The sequence below is a fragment of the Uloborus diversus genome, chromosome 2, assembly GCF_026930045.1.
Source record: "Uloborus diversus isolate 005 chromosome 2, Udiv.v.3.1, whole genome shotgun sequence".
In the NCBI taxonomy this organism is placed as follows: Eukaryota; Metazoa; Arthropoda; class Arachnida; order Araneae; family Uloboridae; genus Uloborus; species Uloborus diversus.
The window spans coordinates 1,970,299-1,996,681 of NC_072732.1; the positions used below are offsets into that span (position 1 = coordinate 1,970,299).

A 26,383-nucleotide genomic window follows, 5' to 3' on the forward strand; every position below is an offset into this window, starting at 1 on the left:
TGGTTCTTAACTCTGCCCAGGCTTAATGTTTTAAGCAATAAGTTGCCACCCTTATTTATTTGAAAAAAAATAAAAAAATTGAAAATTGAAGCTGAGTTTTTTTCTACGATGACACTGTGCTGGCAGAGAAAACTCTTTTACAGTGTTCATTTGCCATACATCGGGTATGTAATTAAAGTTATACAAATGAAATACATTTATTTTTAAATCTAAAACACATGGTTCATTTATTTATTCCCATCTATTTTTTGAAAAAAAAATTTTTTTAATCATTTTAATTACTTAAGACTTACAAACAGACAGACTGGGACAGACATTTCGCACTGGGGTTTTTTCCTCACAATATCCCAGTTCTAGCGGATTAACCCTTTTACGGAGCTCAAGATTAGTGATGTGCCGGATCGGTAAAAAAGTAGATCCGCGGATACGGATCCGGATCCGGATCATTAGTGTCAAGATCCGCGGATACGGATACGGATGCGGATCTCAAAATGTTTTTGCCCAATTCAACTATCCAAATGTAAAATTTATTACGGAAGGTATTCCCGTCACTATAATAACAGTTTCTTCAAAAAATGTCATCTACGGCGAAAATATAATAAAGACTATGATTGACTCTTTGAAGAAATCTCCGTTAAAACTGATGGAGAGTTGGAAGGAACGGGTCAGCGCAGCATTAATGCTTAAATAGAATGTGAAAAATTATTTCTATCTTGCTCGGTAGTGTAGGATACAGGAGCAAGAATGTAAAGCTGCTACTAGATAGGCTAGAAATAATTTTTCGCATTTGATTTCAGCATAAATGCAGCGCTGACCCATTCCACCCAAATGACTCCGACCGACGAAATAACAGAGCCGAGAACACCTTTACAAACAGTAAATAGAGCCTTTTGTCTCTCTTTTTTTGAAGGATGCCGGGAAAAATCAAAATGAAGAAAAACAGAAACCTCAAATCTATATCAAAAACTAATATTAAACTAAAAATTAAAAAAAAAAAAAATAATAACGCATATGGCGGTTGGCTTCTGAAATGATACCTTAGAATTTAAATAGGGAATAAAACCTAATTTAAACGAAATTTAAGTCTTTTATTCAAATATTTAAAATTTTTTAGAATAGAAAAGATCCGTTTAAGATCCGTCAAAAATGTAACAGATACGGATACAGATCTTTATTTTTCCTCGGATATCCGCGGATACGGATACGGATATCCGGAACATCACTACTCAAAATCATTTAAGCATTTTTGGAACAGATATTTTCAGAGTATTTTCCACCGAAATAGCACTGTGTAAGTACAAAGAAAACCCTTGTACTGAGTTAGTGTTGCAAGGGACTTGCAACACAATTTTAGTCAAAAAAAAAAAAAAAAAAAACCTTTAAAATCAAGCAAAACACAATTCAGTAAAAAATAATAATAACTGCAATAAAAATTAATTAACTCAAGTTATTGAGACACATTTTGCAACGGAAATTATTTTTTTTTTCGCATGGACAGAAAAACACTTTTACAGAGTACATTTAGTATAACAGGGGCTTCAAACAAAAATTCAGCGGAAAGAATACTTCAAAATAATAAAAAAGACGAGCTGATGTGTGCATCACATGACTTCCTTTTACTCCAATTCAATGTTATTTCCCCATTATTGGCAATTTTAGTGTGATTCAGTAGTTCACTCTCTAATATCACCAATTGTGGCCAAATTGAAACAGATTTAAAAAAACAAATCGCCAAATCTGTCGCCAAGTTGAAACAGATTTAAAAAAAAAAACAAATCGCCAAATTTGCGACAAAACTTGGCGACCGAAAGACTGGCGATCTATCGCCAAGTGTCCACCAAAATATAACACAACTTGAGTTGACATCGAAATTAGCAATGATTTCCCCCCAAAAAGGGGCAAAAGACCCCTTCAGAAGCACTCGAATGCAACCAAAAGGGGTAGGTGCACAACGAGACCCCACTAGGAGTCTACATACCAAATTGCAACTTTCTAGGACATGCCGTTATTGAGTTATGCGACATACATCCGCACATACATACGTACATACAGACATATCGAGAAAATTCGTTGTAATTAACTCGGGAATCGTCACAACGGATGTTTCGCGGGTCTATACGTTCTTAGGCACTTATCCACGTGTGGTCGAGTCGAAAAAAAACCTCTTCATTCATTCGGGGGTGAGTAAAATAGAAGTTAAGGTCGATTTTTAAGTGAAAATTCTTTCGCGAATACAATACTTCCTTTTTTGGAAAATGAAGTAAAAAATGTTTAAAAAAAGTTTTTTTTTTAGAAACCTCTTTCAACATTTTTAAAAAATATATATTTTAATTGTTTTTACGACAGTAATTTTTCAGTGCTGTTAACTTCCCTGAAATGACATTGTGCTAGCAGGGAAACGCATTTTACTGAACGCATTTTGCATATGAGGGCAACAAAATTTACGCAGAAAAATTATTCACTTTAAGATCCCTTTTAAAATTTCAAAAATAATTCAGTCCAAAATACTTTTTTAAAACATTTTAATCTTCTCAGGACACGGGTTTTAAAAACATTCCTTTTCGAAGAAAAGAAAATGCAATCCAAATGTTTCCAAAAATCGCGTCGATTCATTTTGCAGCAGCTATTTTGCTGGAGGTTGTTTTCTCATGTTGATACTGTGCAGGCAGAGAAAACTTTTTTACAGAGTTCATTTACGTTGCAACTAATTTACTTGCAACAAAATAATATTTCTTTTAACATCTTTAACAAAAATCTTAAAGCGTAAAACTTTTTGATTTCTTGAAAATTATCTAAAACTTTCCTACGATAGAAATGAAGTCTAAAAACTATATTTATTTTCATAAAATTTGAAAAGAAGTTATTCATTAATAAAATAATATTTCAAAAAATACTAAATACTTTTCATAATGCACCCAAAGGGACAAAATAACTTTTCTGAGTCAGAAAGAACATTTTAAGCATTCCTGTAGCTTTCAATTATTCCAAGAAATTGACACCGCAAACGAAGAAAAGTGCAGCTCAAGTCATGTGGAGAATTTTTCTCTCTCTCCTATCATTATCTAGCTTTCAATCATACTTTGCATGTTGAAACAACATATTTTTCTGGGAAAGTTTGGTTTGAAATGACTTGAGCTTCATTTTTCTTCGCTTGCTGGGTGATTTTCTTGGAATAATTGAAAACTACAGGAATATTTAAAATGTTCTTTCTGACTCAGAAAAGTTATTTTGTCCTTTTGAGTGCATTATGAAAAGTGCTTAGTATTTGTTAAAATATTATGTTGTTTTATTCTTTTTAGTGTAAATGTGTTTCAGATATAGATTTACGAAAACTTCACCTTATTTTTTCATATAAATGCTCCGTACTAGAAGGGAAAAAAACCAATATACGTGTCTAAAACTTCAAGCAGTTGGCACTAAAAATTAGTCCTTGTTCCTCTCTAGGATTCATTTGTGTAATAATTTAATTAAAATCATTTAAATACTAAAGGTATCCCAAACTAATTTATGTTTCGAAACATACAAGTTACTCCGTGGTAAAGATCTTAATATGTGTCTTTACTTAGCCCCATTATCGATTATTTTCATAGATGAGAGCATTTCTTGCTTGCTCCAGAGAAGCCTCGATTCAAACAACTATAACATTACTATAAACATTACTATAACATTACATACTATTACCATTACTGTTGCAAGGTAACAAAATTTGTAACAATGGATTTTATATTTAAACATTTATTGGGGCAATTAATATGAAATTTGTTGTTTTCCATCCCAACCGAAATAATAATTTTATGTTAGAATTTTAATTTTTCAGCGCTAAGTTGTACCTTAAGATAAAGCAAATCATTTAGTGAAATCCCGAAGTCTCTGAGTAGTCTTTTTGCTGAGATTTAAGCAAAAGTAGGCCTCAGATTACTCCGTGACAATCAAGTATAATAGAAGTGCTTAAAAAATCACTTCTTGCACTTTTGGGCAGCCATTTTGAAGCAGTTTTTTCTCCCGCGATGCCATTGTCATAACAGAGAAAACAGTTTTACAGAGCGCATTTTGCCGTGATCTTAGGGATATCTTAGACCCCAAGAGCTGACACTTTTTTTCATTGAAAAAGGGGTTTCTTGAGCCCCGTCGCGCGTGACTGCAAGCAATGGCTAATTTCTGCTTTACCAACGTGTTTACTACTGCGACTTAGTTGCACCAAAGTAGTTGTTCATTTAGTATTGCCCTGAGTATTATGGTTTCCAATCCTGCGCCAAATTCAGTCCCGCGGGATTTCGGGATTGTAAGGAGTCAGTGTGTGAGTATGTATGTATGCATGGCGACAAACTTGGCGACAAAAATGGCGATATATCACCAAGTGTCCGCCAAATTATAACACCACTTGAGCTTACATCGAAATTAACAATGATTTCCTCCCAAAAAGGTGTAAAAGACCCCTTTAAGAATATCCGAATGCAACCAAAAGGGAAGGTGCACAACTAAGCCCCACTAGGAGTCTACGTACCAAATTTCAACTTTCTAGGACATACCGTTCTTGAGTTATGCGACATACATCCGCACATACAGACGTCACGAGAAAACTCATTGTCATTAACTCGGGAATCGTCATTACAGATATTTCGCGTGTCTAAACATTCTTAGGCACTTATCCACGTCTGGTCGAGTCGAAAAAAAAACCTCATCATTCATTCGGGGGTGAGTAAAATGGAAATTAAGGTCGATTTTTGAGTGAAATTTTTTTTGCGAATACAATACTTCCTTTTTTGTAAGAGGAAGTAAAAGGCAGTCGAAAACTTTGTACTATGGAATGAGTAAAACGACTCCAACGTGCATAAAGTACAAATAAAGTATTAAAATACATGAAATACACCGCCAGCTCAGTCAATTCCAGCCGAGGACTGCAGTTTCGTGCTTATCAGCACTCATCAGCCCGGCATAGGAAAGTGACTGAGCTGGAGGTGGAAAACCTCTTAAGGAAGCCAAGAGTGCCAAACAAACTGGTAGCTAACATAGAATTAGCACTGACCAGACCTCCACCACCAGCTCAGTCACTCCTATGCCGGGCTGATGAGTACTAATAAGCACGAAACTGCAGTCCTCGGCTGGAATTGACTGAGCTGGCGGTGTATTTCATGTATTTCTGCCTTTGCCCTGGCTATAGGGCGGTAACTTACTGAATATTAAAATAGAGTTTAAAACTCAGCAAAAACCTGTTTCTTGGCTGTCAAATGCAAGCCCCTCATCAGTGCATAAAAGAACGAAAAGCCCACACAATGTGAACCGAACGACAAATGAACGAAAAATGGAAGGAAGCGAAGCAAATAGAACAGACGTTCTCTTAAATTCCGTATTAAGGAACATGAAAATTATGTCAAGAAACAAGATTTAAAACGTTCCTCGATTGCACAACACTGTTGGTCTTTCAATCATATTTTCGATTTTTCTTCTGCTAAGGTTATTCATGGGTGTTCTTCGATTTATGATTTAGAATTTTGGGAATCCTATTACATTTGAAAAAATTCTGCTTCAGTAGTCGAGTATTCCCCCTTTCCCTGGTGTTTGGAAATCTTATCTTTAAAAACTTTTTTCTGTTTGTGACGTTTTTCCGCACTATAGGTGTCGTTGCTGTTCTGTGACGCATTGTTTCCGGTTTCCAGGTTCTATTTACTTTGCTTCCTTCCATTTTTCGTTCGACCCACATTGTGTGGGCGTTTCGTTTTTCTTTTATGCACTGATGAAAGGGCTTGCATTTGACATCCCCGAAACAGCTGTTTGCTGAGTTTTTAACTCTATTTTAATACTTTATTTGTATTTCATACACGTTGTTGTCGTTTTACTCATCATCACATTACTTATATGGTTCCCTGGCGAGAGATTTTTTTTTTTTTGAGCAATCACGATTGCTTATTGCTTTTATTTGACTGTTTTGATGTGCTATCATTTTATTGTCCCGCCCAGCACCCTCTGCAGAATTACCGTCGACCGGCTCCTCACGATGCTGCACCTCTAGCGAAAACCGTCTCCAACCGTCAATATGCTACACGCACACGCATACATACACAACTACACACACACATACTCACACACACACTTACACCTACACACACATACACAAACACATACACACGCTCAAACACATACATACACACACACGCATACATACAGACACCTACACATACATACAGACACACCTACACACTCATGCCTACACACAACTACCCACACACTCATTACACTCATGCCTGCACGTAGACACATACACATTCCCCACCACACACAAACACTCATACACACAACTACCCTCACAGTCATAACTGCACACAGACACAAACGCACATGCCTACACACACATACAGCCTAACACACAAACACACATACACCCCCCACACACACAAACACACATGCCTACATACACACACACACACACACTTGTTTGCGAAAAAACATAATTTGAATTCAAGAGGTCAAAACTCAAATTATTTTTTTTTCCCACTTGTTGAAGAAACCAAATTCTGTTTTGCAGAGTGCAATTCCGTCATCAGCATCCCCCCGCAAGCCCAACTGTCCGCCTCCTCGTCCAGGCCTTGGAGTAAACAGGGCACCTGCACCCCGGAAGACGCCCACATCTACAGCCACGGGGGGTGGTGTGCAAAACACAGCGACGGTGAGTCTTGCATCCTCAGACAAGTGCTTTTTTTTGTAAATGTATCGTCTGATATGTTTTATATTAATCATTTATCAATTTATGAACAATAGCTAGGCTACGTACTGGACATTTCAAGGGCATGAAGATTCTACCAAATAATATCAAATCCTATCCCATCAGCAAGCACTGTCCCCATTCAAAACTAACCCCGGACCATGTCTTTATTTCCGGTCCCATTTGGAGTATGCTGTTCAGTTTTGGTCTTTTTATCTTAAGAAAGACATTAATGTATTGGAAAGGGTTCAAAGGCGGGCTACAAGGCTAATAAGTGGACTTTCCCACTTAGATTATGATTCCAGGCTTAGAAGGCTAAAAATGTACAGTCTCGAGCAAAGAAGAGACCGAGGGGACATGATTCAGCTGTTTAAATTTACTAAAACGAAAGATGTTACGGGGCTAAAGTTTAGCACTGAAAACAGGACAAGGGGTCATTGTTTTAAGCTATTTAAATCTCAGGCTAACATGGAAATTAGGAAAAATTATTATTTTAGCAGGGTAGTGGAACCTCGGAACAGCTTGCCGGAAGAGGTGGTCATGAGCAAAGGAGTAGACAGTTTTAAGAGGGCCATTGATCTTCACTGGGGATTGTCAATGGACTAGGACCAGTCTAGCTGGGTCCAGAGCCTGTTGCTGGTCGTCACTTTTGTATTTGTATTTAATTGCCAGTCCATTATTCGCTCCCTCCTCCAACTTGGAGCACCACCCACATGAAATCCTTTACAGTCATCGGGCTCCAGAATTAGCGGATCTTGTTTTTAAGACTTTTGGAGCCATTTAAACCTCTCGCACTCTGCACTTCTTTGGACACGACAACAACAACAACAACAACAATTTATGACCGTCTGCTATGTTACATGTTTCTTTGTATTAGGTAATTTAATTGTCGTCTGCGCTTTGTTCTTCCTGAAATGCCAACGACAAAAGCAATAATTAGTAAAGGGACTCTCAGATTTAGATTATGATACCAGACTTAATAGGCTTAACATGTATAGCCTGGAGCAAAGGAGAGTCAGAGGGGACATGATTCAGTTATTTAAATTTATCAAAATGAAAGATGTAAATGGATTAAATTTTTGCGGGGAAAGCAGGACGAGGGGTCATTGTTTTAAGCTATTTGAATCTCAGGCTAACTTGGAAATGAGGAAAAACTACTACTTTAGCCGGGTCGTGGGCACTTGGAATAGCTTACCGGAAGAGGCGGTAATGAGCAAGGGAGTGGAGAGCTTTAAGAGGGCCATTGATCTTCATTGGGGACTAATTAATTGACTAGGACCAGCCTAGTTGGGCCCAGAGCCTGTTGCTGGTCGTCACATTTGTATTTGTATTTGTATTTGTATTAATAAGATAGGGTAATTGAAATTTTTAGTAAGCGGAGAACGCTGTTTGCATTTTTACGTAAATATGTCGTTAAAATTTTTTATATCTATGTATAAAAAGTGAAACATTTGTTTTTACTTACTCCAAGTGCACTTTAAATTCATTTACTTTAAAATTTCAAAGTAGTGGAATGGAAGAAACAACTTGTCTCCTCGTTGCAGGGACAAATTAAATTAACAACTGGGTTCGAACTATAGCAATATACAGCGTGCTTATAATCAGGGCTGAGAGGGGGGGGGGGGCTCTGGGCATACCTCAAGTCAAAAGTTTACCGTTATTGACCGACATCAATGGGGATCCCCTGACTTAACATCCAACGCCAGTGTATTGCCTAATAGGCACTGAAAAACCAAATGCTTTCATGTGTAGCAAACATTCCAGAACACATTTTTAGTGGGCTGAATAAATCAGTTAAAGAACTGATTTATTAAACTTTTCGCAAAACAGGTTGTTTGGACATTAACAGGTTTTTTATCTACCACTTAGATTACAGTTCTCTAAAAAGTTTCTCGGGCTTAATGAATTTTCCTCGTTCATTCATATTTTAATTATTAAAATATGAATGAATAATATATGTCGTACACAAACATTCGCTATAATTTTGATTAAGAGTAACTAGCTGATCCGGCCTAAAAAAGAAAAGAAAATGATTGTTTACTTTTGTAGTTTTACGATAAACTAAGTACTCCCCCCCCCCTCAAAAAAAACAACAAAAAACACCCCGATGAGATATTATCTATGATACTGCGATATACCATGCTAAAGTTTTTTTTTTTTTTTGAGTACAACTGCGGTTCACAACCTGGCAATGACTTTAAAATATGTCTTTTGGAAATTTGGATCAAAATTATTCCAAAAAAAAGGGGGGGGGAGGGTTAAAAACCGATAAAACCCATGGTGGGACAGAACCCGCTCAACCAACTGAGCTATAAGGCTTGGGTGAAATTTACTAACGCAACGAGGAAATAAAAACAGTCGAAACTGATGCTTAAAAAAAAAAAAACGCAACAATTTGACTTTTCTGTTTGTTTTTTGCCGAAAGCGGTAAAAAAATCTTTAAAACGATGTCTTACTTTAAATTTGATGAATTATTCATGAAGATATGGATGGCGCTGTCAAAAAAAAAAAAACTTTTGAAAAATGATAAAGTTAAAATGTCTTCTTTATATCGAAATTTTTATGTATCGATTTTTTTTTCTTGCAATTTAATACTTCGATATGTGGAGAGGTTCGACTGTGTCTACCTTTCACCGAATTTTTAAACAGTTTATTTTCCTTCCCGCAGTCCACCAGTGGTTGCAGATCGACCTGGGGCCCCCGACCATTACATACACACACAACTACCCACACATTCATGCCTGCACACAGACACAAACACATATGCCTACACACATACACATACCACCCCTCCCACACACACATTCATACACACAACTACCTACACATTCATGCCTGCACACAGACACAAACACACATGCCTACACACACACATACCCCCCACACACAAACACACATGCCCCCCACACACAAACACACACCAAGGACGTAGCCAAGGGGGGGTCCATGGGGTCCGGACCCCTCCCTTCCCGAAAGACCACTGTCTGCTTTTTCTCGGTTGTTGCACCTCACGACAACAAAAATTTTCCAAAGAGAGAAATTTTATGAAACCCGGTATTTTCCCCTTAAATATTCCCATTTATCGACAATTTTCCCGCGTCCGAGTCAATTCAGAACACGAGAACCTCGTGAAATAGCTGCGGGTTCCCAGCTGCCGCCGGTCTCTTCCTGTGTCGCGAAGAATCCGTCCGAAAACGACGAATTTCCAATTCAACCCAACTGGGTTGTGACCTTGAAATTCGGCCCCTCTCCCTCAGCCTACCAAATTGCCATCGGCAAAGTAATTGAAAACAAACATTCCCCAGTCTCATTGGGGTGGTTTTCTTTCTTTCTTCTTTTCGTTTTGACTCTTCTCCCGTTTGGACTTGATTTCCTAGACACATGCTGCACGAAGGACAGCCAGAGTGAGGTGCATCCCTAGTGAATTAGTAATTGAAATTCCTATTATTTTCTGTTTTAACACACAGTTTTTTTCTACCACGCGCGTATAGGAAACATATCTTGAACAAAATTGTAATCAGAAGAAAATTAAGTGTACATAAACTAGGTAAGTTGTAGTGTTTCCTTTTAAAGTTTTCTTAACAATACGAGCAATTTATGTGTTAATATGTTTTCCCATTTAAAAACTAAGTTCCGACAGCAACGAAAAAAAAAATTCTACACATTTCGTGTGATTGAGGATGAGAAAAAATAAATATTAATTATTAATTTATTTTTGAACTTTATATTTTTGGTATGATTTATTTCAGATTCATTTTATATTTTGATTAATAATCTTATTTAAACTTTTAGTTTATTTTTAACAATAATAGATTACTTATCTCCCCGGAAGCTTACAACTTTTAAACTGTAATCCTGAAAAGTTCGTTTTTTTTTTTTTTTTTTTTTGAACATGAGTGAATAAATAAATTTGAAGTTGATGCAACGAAATTACTTTTCGCTGTATCAAAATTTTATGAAGCGAAGAATGAAATTGAAAATGACTTGAATATTTTACTGTAATCAGTTTATGAAATTGCAAGTTCGGCCATATTAACACATGTAATTTAAAAGTAATTATTAGAAATTCGTACTTTTAAATCTTACTGAAATGTGAGTCTATGGTCCCAAGAGAAGAGCAGCTAGTCATTTTTAACTGAAGAAAAAAATCTTTCTTCGATGTTGTTCCGTTTTTCAAGAAAAGCATATTTGTATTTGTTTCATTGGAATAAATTTTCTGATTAGTATTTACCGCCTTTTTACTGAGGAATTATTTAATAAGCGTCTATGCATCCATCATTAGTAAATTGCGAAGGTAGTATTAAACGTAAAAAAAAAAAACAGACATGTGCATTTAACTATAAAATTACTAGGTGAAAGTTTCTGCTATTTACTGCGCATATAATTAAAAAAAGGTCAATGCGAGGTACATTTTCTTGTGTTTTTCACGTCTATATTAGATTTTTTTTTTAAACTCTTAATTTCTTCAAGTTAAAATTATTTGCTATTTCTTGCAATAGAATATCTTTTACTAACATCACATAAAAGAAAGAGAAAAAAAGTCAATACCTACGTTATAAAATGTGATATGCTTTCGAGAATACATGATGATTACAAAATCGCTCCTAGAATGGAAGTTATACCAATTTGAAAATGAAAGAATCAGAAGTGTTATTATTGTTAGATGAATTTTGGAAGGTAGATTTAAATCATTACTGGATTTTTAACCACAATCATTCTAAGATTTTTTTACAAAAGATTGTCTTTAGGCTTTTGAACATCAGATGACTGTTGAGCAAAAAATTTACTAAGAAACCTATAAGTTTTGATTTCAAAAATTGGCTAGCTTTATGCATATTACATATTGTTGAAAATGTATCTAATGTAATGCTACTGTATTATCGCAATCGCAAACGGGACGAAGATTACCTTAATGATCAAAATTTGACGTTTGACTCCAAATCATGAAATTTTCGAGTCGAACACTTGCTTACTGCTAATAAAGACAGTAAAGTAACCAGGTTATAATCAAATACTGACACGATAATTCGTAATAGAGTATATTGCCATTTCCCTGTAGTTGTTTACAATTATATTTTTAATTTGAAAAAGACTGATTTGTACAGAAGTTTTTTTTGTATTGGCCGAATAAACTGAACTCGTGTTTGGTGGTGAGATAGGTGGGTGCGATGCCTCCTCTTGATCTTTTAAATGAAACATCAAATTGAAAACATCAGAGGAAAATCGCCAATAATGTTTAAATCATTCATGACCTTATAAAAAACATTTATAAAAAAGCAATCATTTGCATTTTTTCCAAAATGTTGTTAAAATAAAAATACATAGATGCTTAATTTCATTCACCATACATTCCATTACTCGACAGGTAAAAGATCTCTCAGGTATTCGTTTGGCTTGACAAAATTAAACTCCTAGTGCAGTTTCGCACCGAAGAGAGCTCAAGTGTCTCCATCTAGTGGAAACTCGGCATCGAAATTTCCTGTGCAGTCACATCCGCGCCTTAATGGTAGCATTTGAAAGACTAGATGCCATATCGGTGGTTTGCACTAGATCCGAAAAGGCTAAAGCCTCTAACGAAGCCCCATTAGAAAAAAAAAAAAAAAACCATAACGGATCCTAAGATAGCTTATTTTACCAATTAGTTTTGCAAAAAAATAATAACGATTAAAAAAAACGGTAATACGCATTTTTTTTTTAATGATTGCAACAAAGGAAGTCTCCATCCATCAAAGAGTTAATAGTTTGTTCAAGTTTTTAAATGATGGTTAGAAATGATAATTAGAAAACGGATAAAACTTCATTCAATTTCGTATAATCAAAAGAATGTTATAAAGTAGATAAATAAAGAACTAGTTCAGGCTTTTTTTTTTAAATGAAACCTTGCTAATATTTTCGTCGAGAGGGTGGTTGAATTTTGCCAGAAATCTTGTTCAAATCTGACAGGGTGGCGGAATTACGTTATATTGCATTCATAGTTATACATTCGACTCGATAGATATAGATTTCTTTATTTTTTCAAATAAAATGACTTGTACATATTTTGTTGAAATATATTACAAAGCTTTAATATTTTATTAAACTATTACCTGCGTTTTCCAAGTAATCCATAGAACAGTTTTCGTTTTCCGATTTTCTTTTATTGTGAACTTTTTATTAATAGGAATTACATCACTCATTTTCAAAGCATCAGAACAGAGGAAGCTTATGTGATGGAATTTTTCTATCCATGTATGAAAACTTAGTATGGGAAAACTTTTAGTTTAATGTTAATTTTATAAACTGACAATAATTTTTTTGCCACTTAATGTAAAATTTTTGTTAAATAATTTTTTAATAAATGCTCTATCAATTTCAATTATTTAATTAATTTTAGTTAATTATCATATTTTAATAATTAGTTTAAATTGGATTTATTTTTTAACGTAAATATGAGCTACTAATTTTGCTTTAGCATGCCTCCTCTTTTGAAGTTCGTGAAATCTTGGACCCCCCCCTTAACAAAGTTCTAGCTACGTGCCTGCACACACGCCTACATACACACACTCGGGATTGCGAAAAACATAATTTGAATTCAAGATGTCAAAATTCAACTTAATTTTTCTTTTTTTTCCCCTTCCCGCAGTCCACCAGTGGTTGCAGATCGACCTGGGGCCCCCGACCATCGTGACCGGAATCGTGACCAAGGGGCGGGGCGACAGCCGCCGGAAGCAGTGGGTCACCTCCTTCTCGCTCTCCTACTCGAACACCACCAGCCACTGGCACTACTACAAGGACGACAATTTGGTCAGCCCCAAGGTAGGTGCCCACATCGTCCATCATACATTTTTCACGCCACAGTCACCTGCCACTGTTTCTGGCTTAGCCGGTTGGATGGGACCCTGAATCCGCCCTTGTTTTTGAACCACACCAGAAACCGAGCAGTCCCTGGTCCAGCACCCCCAGAGATATCGTTTCACTCATAGAGAAGAGATAAAAGGGAGGGAGTGAAGCGTTTCAGTTATTTTATTTTAAACCAATGATACCTTCGTACCTGCCATTTCTAGCTTAACCGGTGAAGGGTACCATGGTGGTTGAGGGGGAGGGAGAGAAACTGAATTGAAAACTCTTGAAATACATATACATATCGTACATACGCACATACCTATACACACATACATACATACATATATACACATACACACACATATACACATACATACACATATATATATATACACACACATATACATATATATATACATATATATATATATATATATACATATATATATATATATATACATATACATATATACATACATATACATATACATACATATATATATATATATACACATATATACATATACATACATATATACACACATACATATACACATATACATAGAAAAAAAAACGTATATATATATATATATATATATATATATATATATATATATATATATATATATATAAGGGGGAAAAGGCTTGAAAAAGTTAGTAGGCTCAAGGTGCTATATTGGAACCGAGTTACTAGGAAATAATGAAAGAGAATGCTGTTACATATATACCCTCGTATACAATAAAAAATTAACTAAAAATTAAATATACAAAAATACTTATAGTGAAAAGACTACGTTTCAGTTATGAAACCAATACCCTAAGTGATGTGATAGATTTTAAAGCAAAGCATTGGGGGGGGGGGGGGGAAGGTATCAGATTTCCTTCGCTTGTTTCACGCAAAACGTGCCAACCATTCGTCGTCGTTGAGTCACGTGACTTGGGGTCTCTGAGTCCGCTTTTGCTAAGCCAATGATTGGACTTGCTCCCTCCATTTCAATTCCTGCTCCAAGGTTTCAGTTGGAGGACTTTGTGACTACGAGCCTATTTAACGTCCCCCAGTCACCATTAATGAAGACGGTGGATCTTCGACCGGCGAGGATCGAACCCGGGACCCCTCCGAGACGAGTTTGATGCTTTAACGATCAGGCCGCCGCGGCCCGTTCAACATGCATCATACACTGTAAAAAAAAAAAAAAAAAAAAAAAAAAAAATCCGAAACATTTCTGAAAGCTAATGTGTCTAATTTCTGCTCGTAACGTATCTGGCGAAAAACAGGAAAGCTTCTCGCTAAAAGTCGGTAACCATCCTGAAATGAACCCGAAATCTTTCTGAAAACCTTCCCAATCAAAGCCCGTATTGTTTCTGAAATAAATACGGAAACTTTCCAAGAAAACTGACGCATGTTCATACAACTTGGCACTTTTCGTATTTATCAGGAAATCTCCTAAAAGAATATGGCCGAAGCTAAGGCAGAATTGCAAGCAACTACCAAACAGCCTATTTGCCTGCAATGCTTGCAAAGCTAATCCCTCCAGATATTGCATTTAGCCCTCGTCTGGGGCTCAGTCAATCTGGAAGAGCCTTAACTGAGCTGAAGGCGAAACACTTAAAAGAGAAGTTGAATATATTTTCATATTGGTAGCCAAAAATGTGTTTCACAACACTGTAAAATATCTCGTAATGATATGACAATGATTCGGAAAACTTTTCCACAAAAGATTCAGTACAACCAAAGAGCCGGACCAGCTGCAGAAAGCAATCTTGCTATTATTAATTTAAAACTATTTTAAGGGGAACATATATTTTTCTTTACTCAACACGTTTGATCCGGAAAAACGAGGGCCGGACTAACGAGGCTCTACTGCAATACTTTTAGGCGCAGTAATCTTATGAGATGCATCTGTTACTGAGCAAGAATTCTTGGTTAAATATTGTTTCTGAAAATGGATAAGTACAAAACGTAATAATGTTATTGAATTTTCAGGGCTTTCAGAGACAATATTTACAGAATACTTTTAGACTCTATTTTTTGTTTCTGGAAATCTTCAAAATTATTTTCTATTCGCTAGAAGTAGTCGTTGAAAGCCCGATACATTTTGGAGTCTTTGTAGTTTGAGCAACAATTGATAGTCAACTGTTATCGTGCCAATCGCCCATCGTATAATAGTTTCGAAAGGTTCAAAATTTTAATATCTGGTCATTTTTTTGTGTGCTAATCCTGCATATTTATTCAAATACTAGAAAGTCGCCCGTCAAGGGATGACGGTGTGAAAATAGCTTCTACATTCGAACGAAGCCTGACTGGTGATAGTTTGATCGTTGAAAGGGTGCTGTCTGACCACCGATTACATGGAAAGGCTAATATCCGGTTTATAGGCGGAAATGGACGTATCTATTAGTTTATAGGGATGTTAGTTGGTTTGTTTCACATGTGCACTTTTGCCTCTCTATTATTTAGCCTTAGTTTTGTAAAAATGAAAATAGGCTCACAGCAGCATTTTTTAAATCTACGGTATATTCGATCTATATTCTCAAGGCAAAAATGAATTGATTTATTTATTCACAGCAAAATTTTTGAGCTTACCATTTTGCTTTTAAGTTCCTGAACGAAATGAAAATATTTCCTTTTCTTTTTGTTGTTTCCATGGTAACTGTTTTTGTTTTCCCTCATTTTATTTTAGAGAATGCAATAAATGAGTAAGGCACTAGTGACATTATAAACATCAAAATCCCATCGTTATTTTCCCGTCTCCCCTGTTAGATTTATTCAGATGGAAACATCTTTACTTGGCAGATTGCCAAATTACATACAATCCGCGGACGAACAGTAACTATAATTTTAAATTTTTAGGAATTTGGTGCCAACATGGACAAAAACACGGAACGACGTCACTACTTCAACCAACCATTCACGGCCCGTTACGTCAGAGTGCATCCGGTGACGTGGAGGGGGCGCGTCAGCATGCGATTGGGTCTCATTGGCTGTCAGCTCAAAGGTAGGCGTTCCTTGATACACTGTAGACATTTTGTAGATCTGTAAGCTTTCTCGTTGAAGAAGAAATGGCAAGTTTAAAAAATATATATTTTTTCTTTTTGTTCTAAAACAGGCGAATGTGGTCAGGGATTTTTCCGGGTGCATACAGATTCTGAATGTGGTAAGTTTATTCTCAATGGAATTCACATTTATGTAAATCTTACTGGAGGCATCTCGCCAAATTTTAATTTATTTCGCCAATCCTAACAGCAATAGGGAAGTTTTCGATTTTTCAATTTTATTTTTATATGATAGAGTAACATGTATGAACATCATAAGTGAAAAAATTTTTGCGATACGATAAGTAGTTTTTTTTTTAAATTAATTTTTAAAGTTTCAAGCGATTGTGACGTCAAATGGCACAGGAAGTGACGTCATGCGCTCTTCCGCCGCGGGAGAAGCCGAAGGAAGTGCAGTTGGCTTCGAAGACGAAACGCAAGGCTTACCTTTGTTGTTTAACTTCTCGCGTTTCTGGAACATTAAACCTCTCATGCTTTCGGAAATATTCGAATACAGTAAAACCTGTAAAGTTGACCACCCTTGTAAGTTGACCACCTGTCTATGTTGACCGCTTTAGTCAGGAACGGAATTAGTCCTATCTCATATAATAAAGGAAAACCTCTCTAACTTGACCACCTCTCTATCTTGACCACCTGTCTATCTTGACCACTAATGTTCGCCAAATTTGGTTTGAAGTATTGTAAAAAACCCTTTGTAAGTTGACCACTTGGTTTATTTTTTGAAACTTTCTTCAGCAAATTATTTTATTTTATTATTTATTTATTTATTTATTATTATTATTATTAATATTATTTCTTTTTTTTCCCCTTTTTTTTCATAGCTTTCCAAGAATGTTTTTAATACTTTGATGACAGAACAGTATTTTACTAACTAAACAGCAGCATAAAGCTTATGCTGCTCTTTATTCTCCAAACTTGTTTTTCATTTGTTGTTCTATTTGAGATAGCTTTTTGTACTCTGTTCAATGAAAATAGGTGTCAGTAGAAAAGTTCAAAGTCTTTTCTTTCAGTTGCAATATGTTGTGGCAACACAGGAATTGTGCTAAAAAGAGCAGGCCAGGATCTATACATTTTGGGCCCCCCTGCAACAAAATATGTAGGGCCCCTCCCTAGTGGCCAGCAGTGTCTATTTGTAAAGTGAATAAGTCTTAGTGCTAGTTTTTTCTATTTTTTTCTTCAATTTCTAGGGCCGTTAGCCCCTTTAAGAACGCGGGCCCCTCGCTCTGCAGGTACGCAGATGTACGCCTGCTAATAAGTAAAGTTACATGTTTCTGGTCAAGGGATTAAGAGATAGGACATTCTAACTTTGCCTTTATGAACTGGGAGAGTCGCGCGAATTGCTCTTTGTGCTATAAGTTGTACAAAAAAGGCTTGAAAAAGAAAGTTAGTTGAACTTGAGATTAATAAAAAGGATGAAATATTATATTAAAATTAATTGAAAATGGAGAAAGCCAAAGAAAATTAGACGGCACACACGGAATTTCTAAAACTACAGTGTTTAATATAGTTAAAAACAAGGGAAAAAAATAACAAAATTACATCAATAGTATTTTTAATATTGTTTCACTTTCAATAATGTTAAACAATGAAAGTGAGTTGAACAGAAAGAATAAGTGTGAATTAAATACATGGTGCTAGAAATGACAAAAAAAAAAAAAAAAAAAAATCATTACCGCCCTTTATAAGTTGACCACCAAAGTACTGCACCGCGAGTGGTCAACTTACACAGGTTTCACTGTACCATAATTAATGGTACAGTGAGGGAGATTATTAGATTGTGCTTTAACGAATCTGGCCTCCATAGTGTGTTCAAAAGGGTTATTGAATTTCTAAAAAATAAAAATATCAGCGCGCTCAAAATGTCCGTAGCGAAAACAAGGGATCTTCGGCGGAAGGCTGCCCATTAGTGCCCTGTGACGTAAGCTCGTGACGTTTCAAAAGAGCGCCTTTTGCGAGTGAATTTTTAAAAATTCATTAAAAATCAAGTACGGTGTTTTAAATTTCGGCGATGGTGAATTTTTTAGTTTTGAGGGTCAATGAACAACATCCAATAGTCAAAATAGGAACATTTAATAGGTTGCAACCCAGTAGACGCGTTCACAACACACTTTTCGACCCGGTAAATCCCCGCTCTGCAAAAAACCGATTGAAAAATTCCCCGTTCCCATGTAAAAAGAGGTTTCCCATTGTGCCACAGAAAGCGGTTTTTACCCAGCATATTTAGCGGCTAGTAGACGAACTTGTTTCGCGTAATGCATTCTGGGTAAAACTCCGCTTTGCTCCCGGAAGCAAGCAGGAGGAGAAAAAATCCACATATACCCCGCAAAAAAAACGGAATGCGGTGAAAAGCAGGTTTTTTTCTGGGAAAGTGTCCATGGCAACCATGAAATATGGTTGCCAAAGTGGAGATTTATCTCCTTACTAGGGAACCACAGGAATGGAGTAATCTATATAAACAAAGCAGAGAATATATACAAGAATGTTTGTATGTTCCCTATAAACATCCACGTCGAATCTCGACCTAATTTGGCAGGGAGGTACTCGGGGCCCCCGAGAAGGAACGTAGGGGTTTTTCGAACGCTAAGAAAGTTCCGAACCGTTCGGATTTTAATTTAAGGTCCCGAAAATGGCATTAAATGGCTCCTTCAACCCGAAATAATGGTTCGACCAATCTGATTTTAGGGCCATTCGAAAGCCTGCGAAAAATATCCCTGGAGTATATTTACTTTCTTCGAATTTCAAAAAACAACGGAGGCTGTAAAATCACTAGAAAAAGTTATAAGCATAAGCATTTTAAAGTCAGTCGAAATTTTAAGAAAAGCGCCAAATTTTAAGATTTGGCGAGAAACTGGTCACGCAATATCACCGTCTGCATCCATCTAAAAATCGTGGGAAGGACGTTTACAATCACCATAAAAGTTTTTTTTTTTTTCAAATTATCGCCAAATCTTTAAATCTGGCGCTTATGTAAGCGCCAGAGACTTGCCAAGTTTAATGCTTTTCTAAAACTCTCGCCAACTCTTGAAATTTTGCGGGGGGTTTTCTTTTTTTGAAAATCTCGCAAAGTGTTTACCCTTTTGCGATTTTTTAAAAATTCTCACCAAATCTTTAAATTTGGCGCTTTTCTTAAAACTCTTGCCAAGTCTTTAAATTTTGCGGGGGAGGTTTTTTTTTTTTTGAAAATCTCGCTGTCTTTAAATTTTGCGGGTTTTTTTTTTTTTTTTTGAAAATCTCGCGAAGTGTTTACATTTTGCGATTTTTTAAAAATTCTCACCAAATCTTTAAATTTGGCGCTTTTTTTTTTAAACTCTTGCCAAGTCTTTAAATTTGGCGCTTTGCTGGAAAACTTTAGTCAACTCTTTAAATTTGGCGCTTTTCTTAAAAACTCTCACCAAGTCTTTAAATTTGGCGCTTTGCTTGAACACTCTCGCCTGCTCTTTAAATTTGGCGATTTGCTTGAACACTCGCCAAGTCTTTAAATTTGGCGCTTTGCTTGAACACTCTCGCTTGCTCTTTAAATTTGGCGATTTGCTTGAACACTCTCGCCAACTCTAAATTTGGTGCTTTGCTTGAACACTCTCTTCAACTCTGTAAATTTGGTGCTTTGCTTGAACACTCTCTTCAACTCTGTAAATTTGGTGCTTTGCTTGAACACTCTCGTCAACTCTGTAAATTTGGCGCTTTGCTTGAACACTTTCGCCTACTCTTTAAATTTGGCGCTTTGCTTAAACACTCTCGCCAACTCTAAATTAGTCGCTTTGCTTAAAAACTCTCGCCAAGCCTTTAAATCTGTCGAATTTTTTTATAATTTCGGCAAGCGAGATCTCATATTTCGCTAACGGGGACACGAGGGCAAATAATTTGTTCTACAATGGTCTTTTTATTGCTACTTATTTTGATTTATTTGTCGTGTCACCACACGCAGAACGTGTTGTTCTGAAACTGATGACTTTTTTTGTGTTCCAGTGGAGAACCTGGCCTACAAGCGAGACACGTGGGTGAACGACAAGCGGCACACGTGGACGGGCTGGAAGGACGGGCACTCGTCGTTCGCGGTGGACGGGGACGAGGACACGCACCTGCGCAGATGCGCCATCCTCGACAACTACTACGTCGACCACCCCGTCTGGATGGTCGACCTGGGGGCCAGGAAGAACGTCCGAGGGGTCGTCGTCGTCACCTGGCAGGGGAGAGGTGAGGGTGAGTCCCGAACCTTTTCACCTCTCGGAGAATCGAAGAGACGTATCTAATATTTACAGCTATTTTACAATTACTTTTATGTTACACTAGTGATACCCGCACGGCTTTGCCCGTAATAAAAAACTCAAAAAGTCTTTTGGTTCGCCTGTATATTCACAAATAATGTATGGGGAATTTTCTCGCCAATTGGCTTGTGCCCATGCTACGGTTCCACGTTATGAGAATTTCGTATCTCGCCAATTGGCTTGTGCCCATGTTACGGTTCCACGTTATGACAATTTCGTAATTGACTCGTCCATCTTAAGATAATTTTGTTCTTAAAATTGGAATAGAAAAAGAACCCCATCGAATTTTCGAAACATCGCTTTGAGGTGCACACCCCCTGCTACAAACTAACTTTGTGCCAAATGTCCTGAAAATCGGCCGCACGGTCTAGGCGCTATGCGCGTCACAGACATCCAGACATCCGGACAGAGAGACTTTCAGCTTTATTATGAGTAAAGATAAAGAAGATCAAGCGTCCCATTATTTTTATAAGCTGCAAAATCAGTTTTAATCGTAATGAGTCTTGAAGCCAAGATGCTGTTCAGAGACAGAGTGAAGTCCAAAAATTGCGATTTTATGTTTATTAGTGCTGTGTGGAAACCAAATTATGAGTGATTATGTTAAATTATGAACTCCCCCCCCCCCACACAGATACACTGGATTTCAGAAGCATAACTAAATTTGGCACATTTGTACATACAGTAGAGAACCAATTATCTGTGAAGTTCGGGACCATCGCTATCCCGGATATCTGAATTTCCCGGATTTCTGGATCACTAAAAAGAGCTTTTGGCCGATTGTTTATAAAACTTAAATCACTATAATAAATAGTAATTTTTACTAATAACAAAGCTGAAAGTCTCTCTGTCCGGAAGATGTCCGGAGAATGTCTGTAGGATGTCTGTGACGCGCATAGCGAATAGACCGTTCGGCCGATTTTCATGAAATTTGGTACGAAGTTAGTTTGTAGCATGGGGGTGTGCACCTCGAAGCGATGTTTCAAAAATTCGATGTGGTTCTTTTTCTATTCCAATTTTAAGAAAAAAACTATCATAAATTACGAAATTATCGTAACGTGGAACCGTAACATGGGCACATGCCAATTGTCGAGATACGAACTTATCATAACGTGGAACTCTAACGTGGGTACAAGCCAATTGGCGAGAAAATTCACCATACATTATTTGTAAATATACAGGCGAACCAAAAGACCTTTTCATTTTTCTATTACGGGCGAAGCCGTGCGGGTGCCACTAGTACGTATTAAAATAAGAAGAAAACAGTTCAGAAATGCTTATCAGTATCGAAACATTAAAAACTGCTAGTGAGAGAATGATTTAAACACCAAAAACCTTAAGTTATTTAATAAGACCTGAGACCCCCACATTCATTTTTAAAAGGAAAGAAAAACACCAATTTTCGATGTTTTAAAATGAAAGAGAATGAAGTGAAGGGCAAGAAACAAGTTTTTGAATTTGTTTTCATGAACGCGTTTTTTTTTTCTTCCTTTTTTTTTTTTTTGAGCAATCACGAATGCTTATTGCTTTTATTTGACTGTTTTTGAGGTCCTTTGATTTTTCCCACCGCCACCCTCCGCAGCATCACCGTCGACCGGCTCCTCACGATGCTGCTCCTATGGCGAAAACCGTCTCCAGGTTGCGTCAATATCCTACACTTACACGCATACACACACGCACCTACACACATATACATATATACACCTACACACACACACACATACACACACAAACACACACACACCTACACACTCACATACACACAACTACCCACACACTCATGCCTGCACGCCGACACACATATGTCTACACACACCTACACACAACTACCCACACACTCATGTCTGCACACAGACACAAACACACATGCCTACACACACACACATATTCCCCACACACAAACACACACGCTTACATATACACAAACACTCGTGATTGCGAAAAACATAATTTGAATCCAAGATGACAAAATTCAATTTTTTTTTTTTTTTTGAGCAATCATGATTGCTTATTGCTTTCATTTGACTGTTTTGGCGTGCTATCATTTTATTTTCCCACCGCCACCCTCCGCAGCATCACCGTCGACGGGCTCCTCACGATGCTGCTCCTCTAGCGAAAGCCGTCTCCAGGTTGCGTCCATGTCCCACACACACGCGCATACATACACAACTACACACACGCATACACACACACACACACACACAAACACACACATACACCTACACACATACGAATACACACACAAACACATACACACACGCATACATACAGACACATACACACAACTACCACAAACACATATACACATGCCCCCCCCCACACACATTCATACACACAACTACCCACACACTTATGCCAGTACACAGACACAAACACACATGCCTACACACACATACACATACCCCCCACACACAAACACACACGCCTACATACACACACTCGTGATGGCGAAAAACATAATTTGAATTCAAGAAGTCAAAATTCAAATTATTTTTTTTTCTTTTTTTTTTTCACTTTTTTGTAAAGGTTTGGCGTTAGCGTTTACTGATAACTATTGCTTGTGCATTAAGTTAAAACCAATAGAAATTTAATTTATGAGTTCCTGCAGCCTTATTACAGTCTTGCGTTTAACGATTTCTAGATTTCACCGTCAACTATCCGGAAAATTCGAGAATCTCGGCTTTTCACGCGCTTTTGCGACGTCACTTCCGCTCTAAACGGTTCTAATTGAAGGCCATTCAGTAAAATATTGCACTATAACGTGACTATATTCATTTCTTTAGTTTTCAGTTGGAACAAAACACAAAAATTTCTGACTTACGTGTGTACTTTTAGTTCAAGAAAATATTCGGGAAATTTTTCCCTGCGTTAAAGACAACCCTTTGAAGTTCATATTTGTAAACATTTTCCCAACTTATGGATGAGTAATATGGTATTTACTAAGAAACTGCTCATTTCTTTTAGGTACTTCAAAAAAAAAAAAAAAAATGCTTAGTTTTTCAAAAATTGCCGAAAATGCGTTAATGTCATTTCCCCATTATTGGAATTTTTAATGTGATTCAATTGTTTACTCTCTAAATATCACCAACAGTGGTCAAATTGAAACCAAATAAAAAAAAAAGAAAAAAAAACCCGGCCAAATTTGAAAAAAGACTGGCGATATATCGCCCAGTGTCCGACAAATTATAACACCATTTGAGTTTACATCGAAATTAACAATGATTTCCCCCCAAAAAGGGGCAAAAGACCCCCTTAGGAACATTCGAATGCAACCAAAAGAGAAGGTGCAGAACTAGACTCCACTAGGAGTCTACGTACCAAATTTGAACTTTTTAGGACATACCGTTCTTGAGTTATACGAGATACATACACACATACACACGTACATACAGACGTCACGAGAAAACGCGTTGTAATTAACTCGGGAATCGTCAAAATGGATATTTCGGGGGTCTGTACGTTCCTAGGCACATACCCACGTGTGGTCAGGTTGAAGAAAAAAAACTCAACATTCATTTGGGGATGAGCAAAATGGAAATTAATGCCGATTTTTGGATGAAAATTTTTTCGCGAATACAATACTTCCTTTTTTGTAAAAGGAAGTAAAAATGACGGGAAAATCGGCAAAAGGTTGCCGGTTTTCTATTTTCCCGGTTTTTTGGTTCCCGGATAAAAGGTTCTGCACTGTACTTTGTTGTTATTTCCTCCTTATAAAAAATTAATGTAACACACAAACCCTTTGCCACCGCCTCCCCTGGAAAATATTGTAGGAAGCATATAAACTTATAACCAGGGCCGATCCTAGCAGGTGTGCAGAGTGTGCGCCGCACAAGGGCGGCCAAAACAAGGGGCGGCCGCAGGCCGCATCATATAATTCTTATAATCAAGCAAAATTCCTCAAGAATTTCTCACAAGATAACTTATAATAGGAAGAATAAATATGCTGATTTTTAAATGTTCAATTGTCAAAGTATGTGCCGATTTCCCGACAGCATAGCATAGTTTAAGAAAAATAGAATGTTAGGGAACATTGTGTTGGTTTATTGTCCATTAATATCTACTCTTAACACACATGCTTCATTTGGTTGCAAAGTTTGTGACAGAACCGTTAATCAGGCATGGATACAGGGGAGGGGGAAAGCCCCCTTCTGAAGCATGAAATGGTGCCGTCTAAAAAGAGCACTGAGGGCGGCCACTAATGCTTACCCCCCAAGTTTTCATAGACCTAAACAATGAAGACATATTTTATTTATTTAAAAAAAAGCTATACTGATTAGGTGCTCTCGCAAGCATTTCAAATAACAAACTATGTAAAAAACTCTGTGTTTAACAATCGTGGATGCGTGGAGAGAAAGTGGATAACTGCGGCTCCCTTGAGAGTAACATATATGAATGACGAACTAAAATGTTGTACTTTTTCCCCTTTACGACAATTTTTCTGATTAAAATCTTGAATGAACTGCCCGGTTTCGGATTAGATAGGAGGACAGGGTCCTTGCCCCAGGAAGCAAATTTAAATGTAGCTCCAAAACGAAGATCCAAAAGGATGCCATGACCTCCTTGACGAAACTAAAGAAGGCTTATAATTGCGTTTCTAGGACTTTACTTTCGGAAAATTTCGCTGGTTGAACCATCGATCTTAAAAACCCAATTAAATCTCTGATTCACCTCTTCCACCTTAACTTAATCAAACATAGCCTAAAAATGTTGGCTCCAAAATCCAAAACGTATTTTCAGACGACAGCCCTTCCTATCATCAAACGTCATATAAAATTGCTTTGGCATTTTTCGAAATTTTTGCAGTGGAGGACCCCGAAATCAATTCACGCTTTACGATTTTGGGACTTATATTTCTAAAGAATTCCGGAGGAGAACTGCCATGCTTATGTAACTTTTTACGGCGCTAGAGCATATCCATCAATCGTCGAGGTGAGGTGGACAAAAGTCTATAGTTATATTTTTCAGATATTAATGTTGAAAAATATCCGTAAGATCCATAGAAGCTTCCCTGTTTTGTTAACGTCACCAAAGATAACATAAAATTGCGATTTTAGAAAAATCCGCTTAAGAGCTCCAAAATCCTTCCTTCTCAAAAATAGCCTATAATGGATTTCAGTTCTGAAAAATATTTTGGTTCGGGATATTTTCATGTTTCCCCTACTGTTTTCAAATCTAGCCAAAAACGGGTTTTTGAAAAAATAGTGCCGAGAAATTACCGGAGGATAGCCGCCAGATCCCCTACCGTCACCAAAGACGGCCTAAATTTGCGTGTTAAACTTATATTTCGAAATCTTTCGGTGGGAGACGATTGAATCTCCTTTCCTCTTGCAACGTCAACAAAGGTAACCCAAAATTGCGGTTTTAAAATTTCAGTTTCGGAGATTTTTCGGGAAGAACGTCGATCCTTTCTAAAGCTACGGTCTTAAAAAATAGCTTCAAATTGATTTCAATTTTTAAAGAATTTTAGGAAAGAACTGCAACATTACTTTCACCTAAAGTCTCGAAATCGTTCCTAAAATTGCGGTATTTGACATCAAAATTTCTC

At 36.9% G+C, this 26,383-nt stretch overlaps 1 protein-coding gene across 1 annotated transcript in view; it reads left to right on the forward strand.

Moving 5' to 3' along the window:
• The window catches only part of LOC129217730 (lactadherin-like), an 81,151-nt gene that overhangs the window by 34,383 nt on the left and 20,385 nt on the right, over positions 1-26,383 (forward strand). Inside the window, exons 5-9 of the mRNA XM_054852066.1 lie at positions 6,524-6,664; positions 13,323-13,495; positions 16,374-16,524; positions 16,630-16,677; positions 20,543-20,776. Of these exons, the coding sequence (XP_054708041.1) occupies positions 6,524-6,664; positions 13,323-13,495; positions 16,374-16,524; positions 16,630-16,677; positions 20,543-20,776 (747 nt within the window). The remainder of the gene's footprint in view (positions 1-6,523; positions 6,665-13,322; positions 13,496-16,373; positions 16,525-16,629; positions 16,678-20,542; positions 20,777-26,383) is intronic.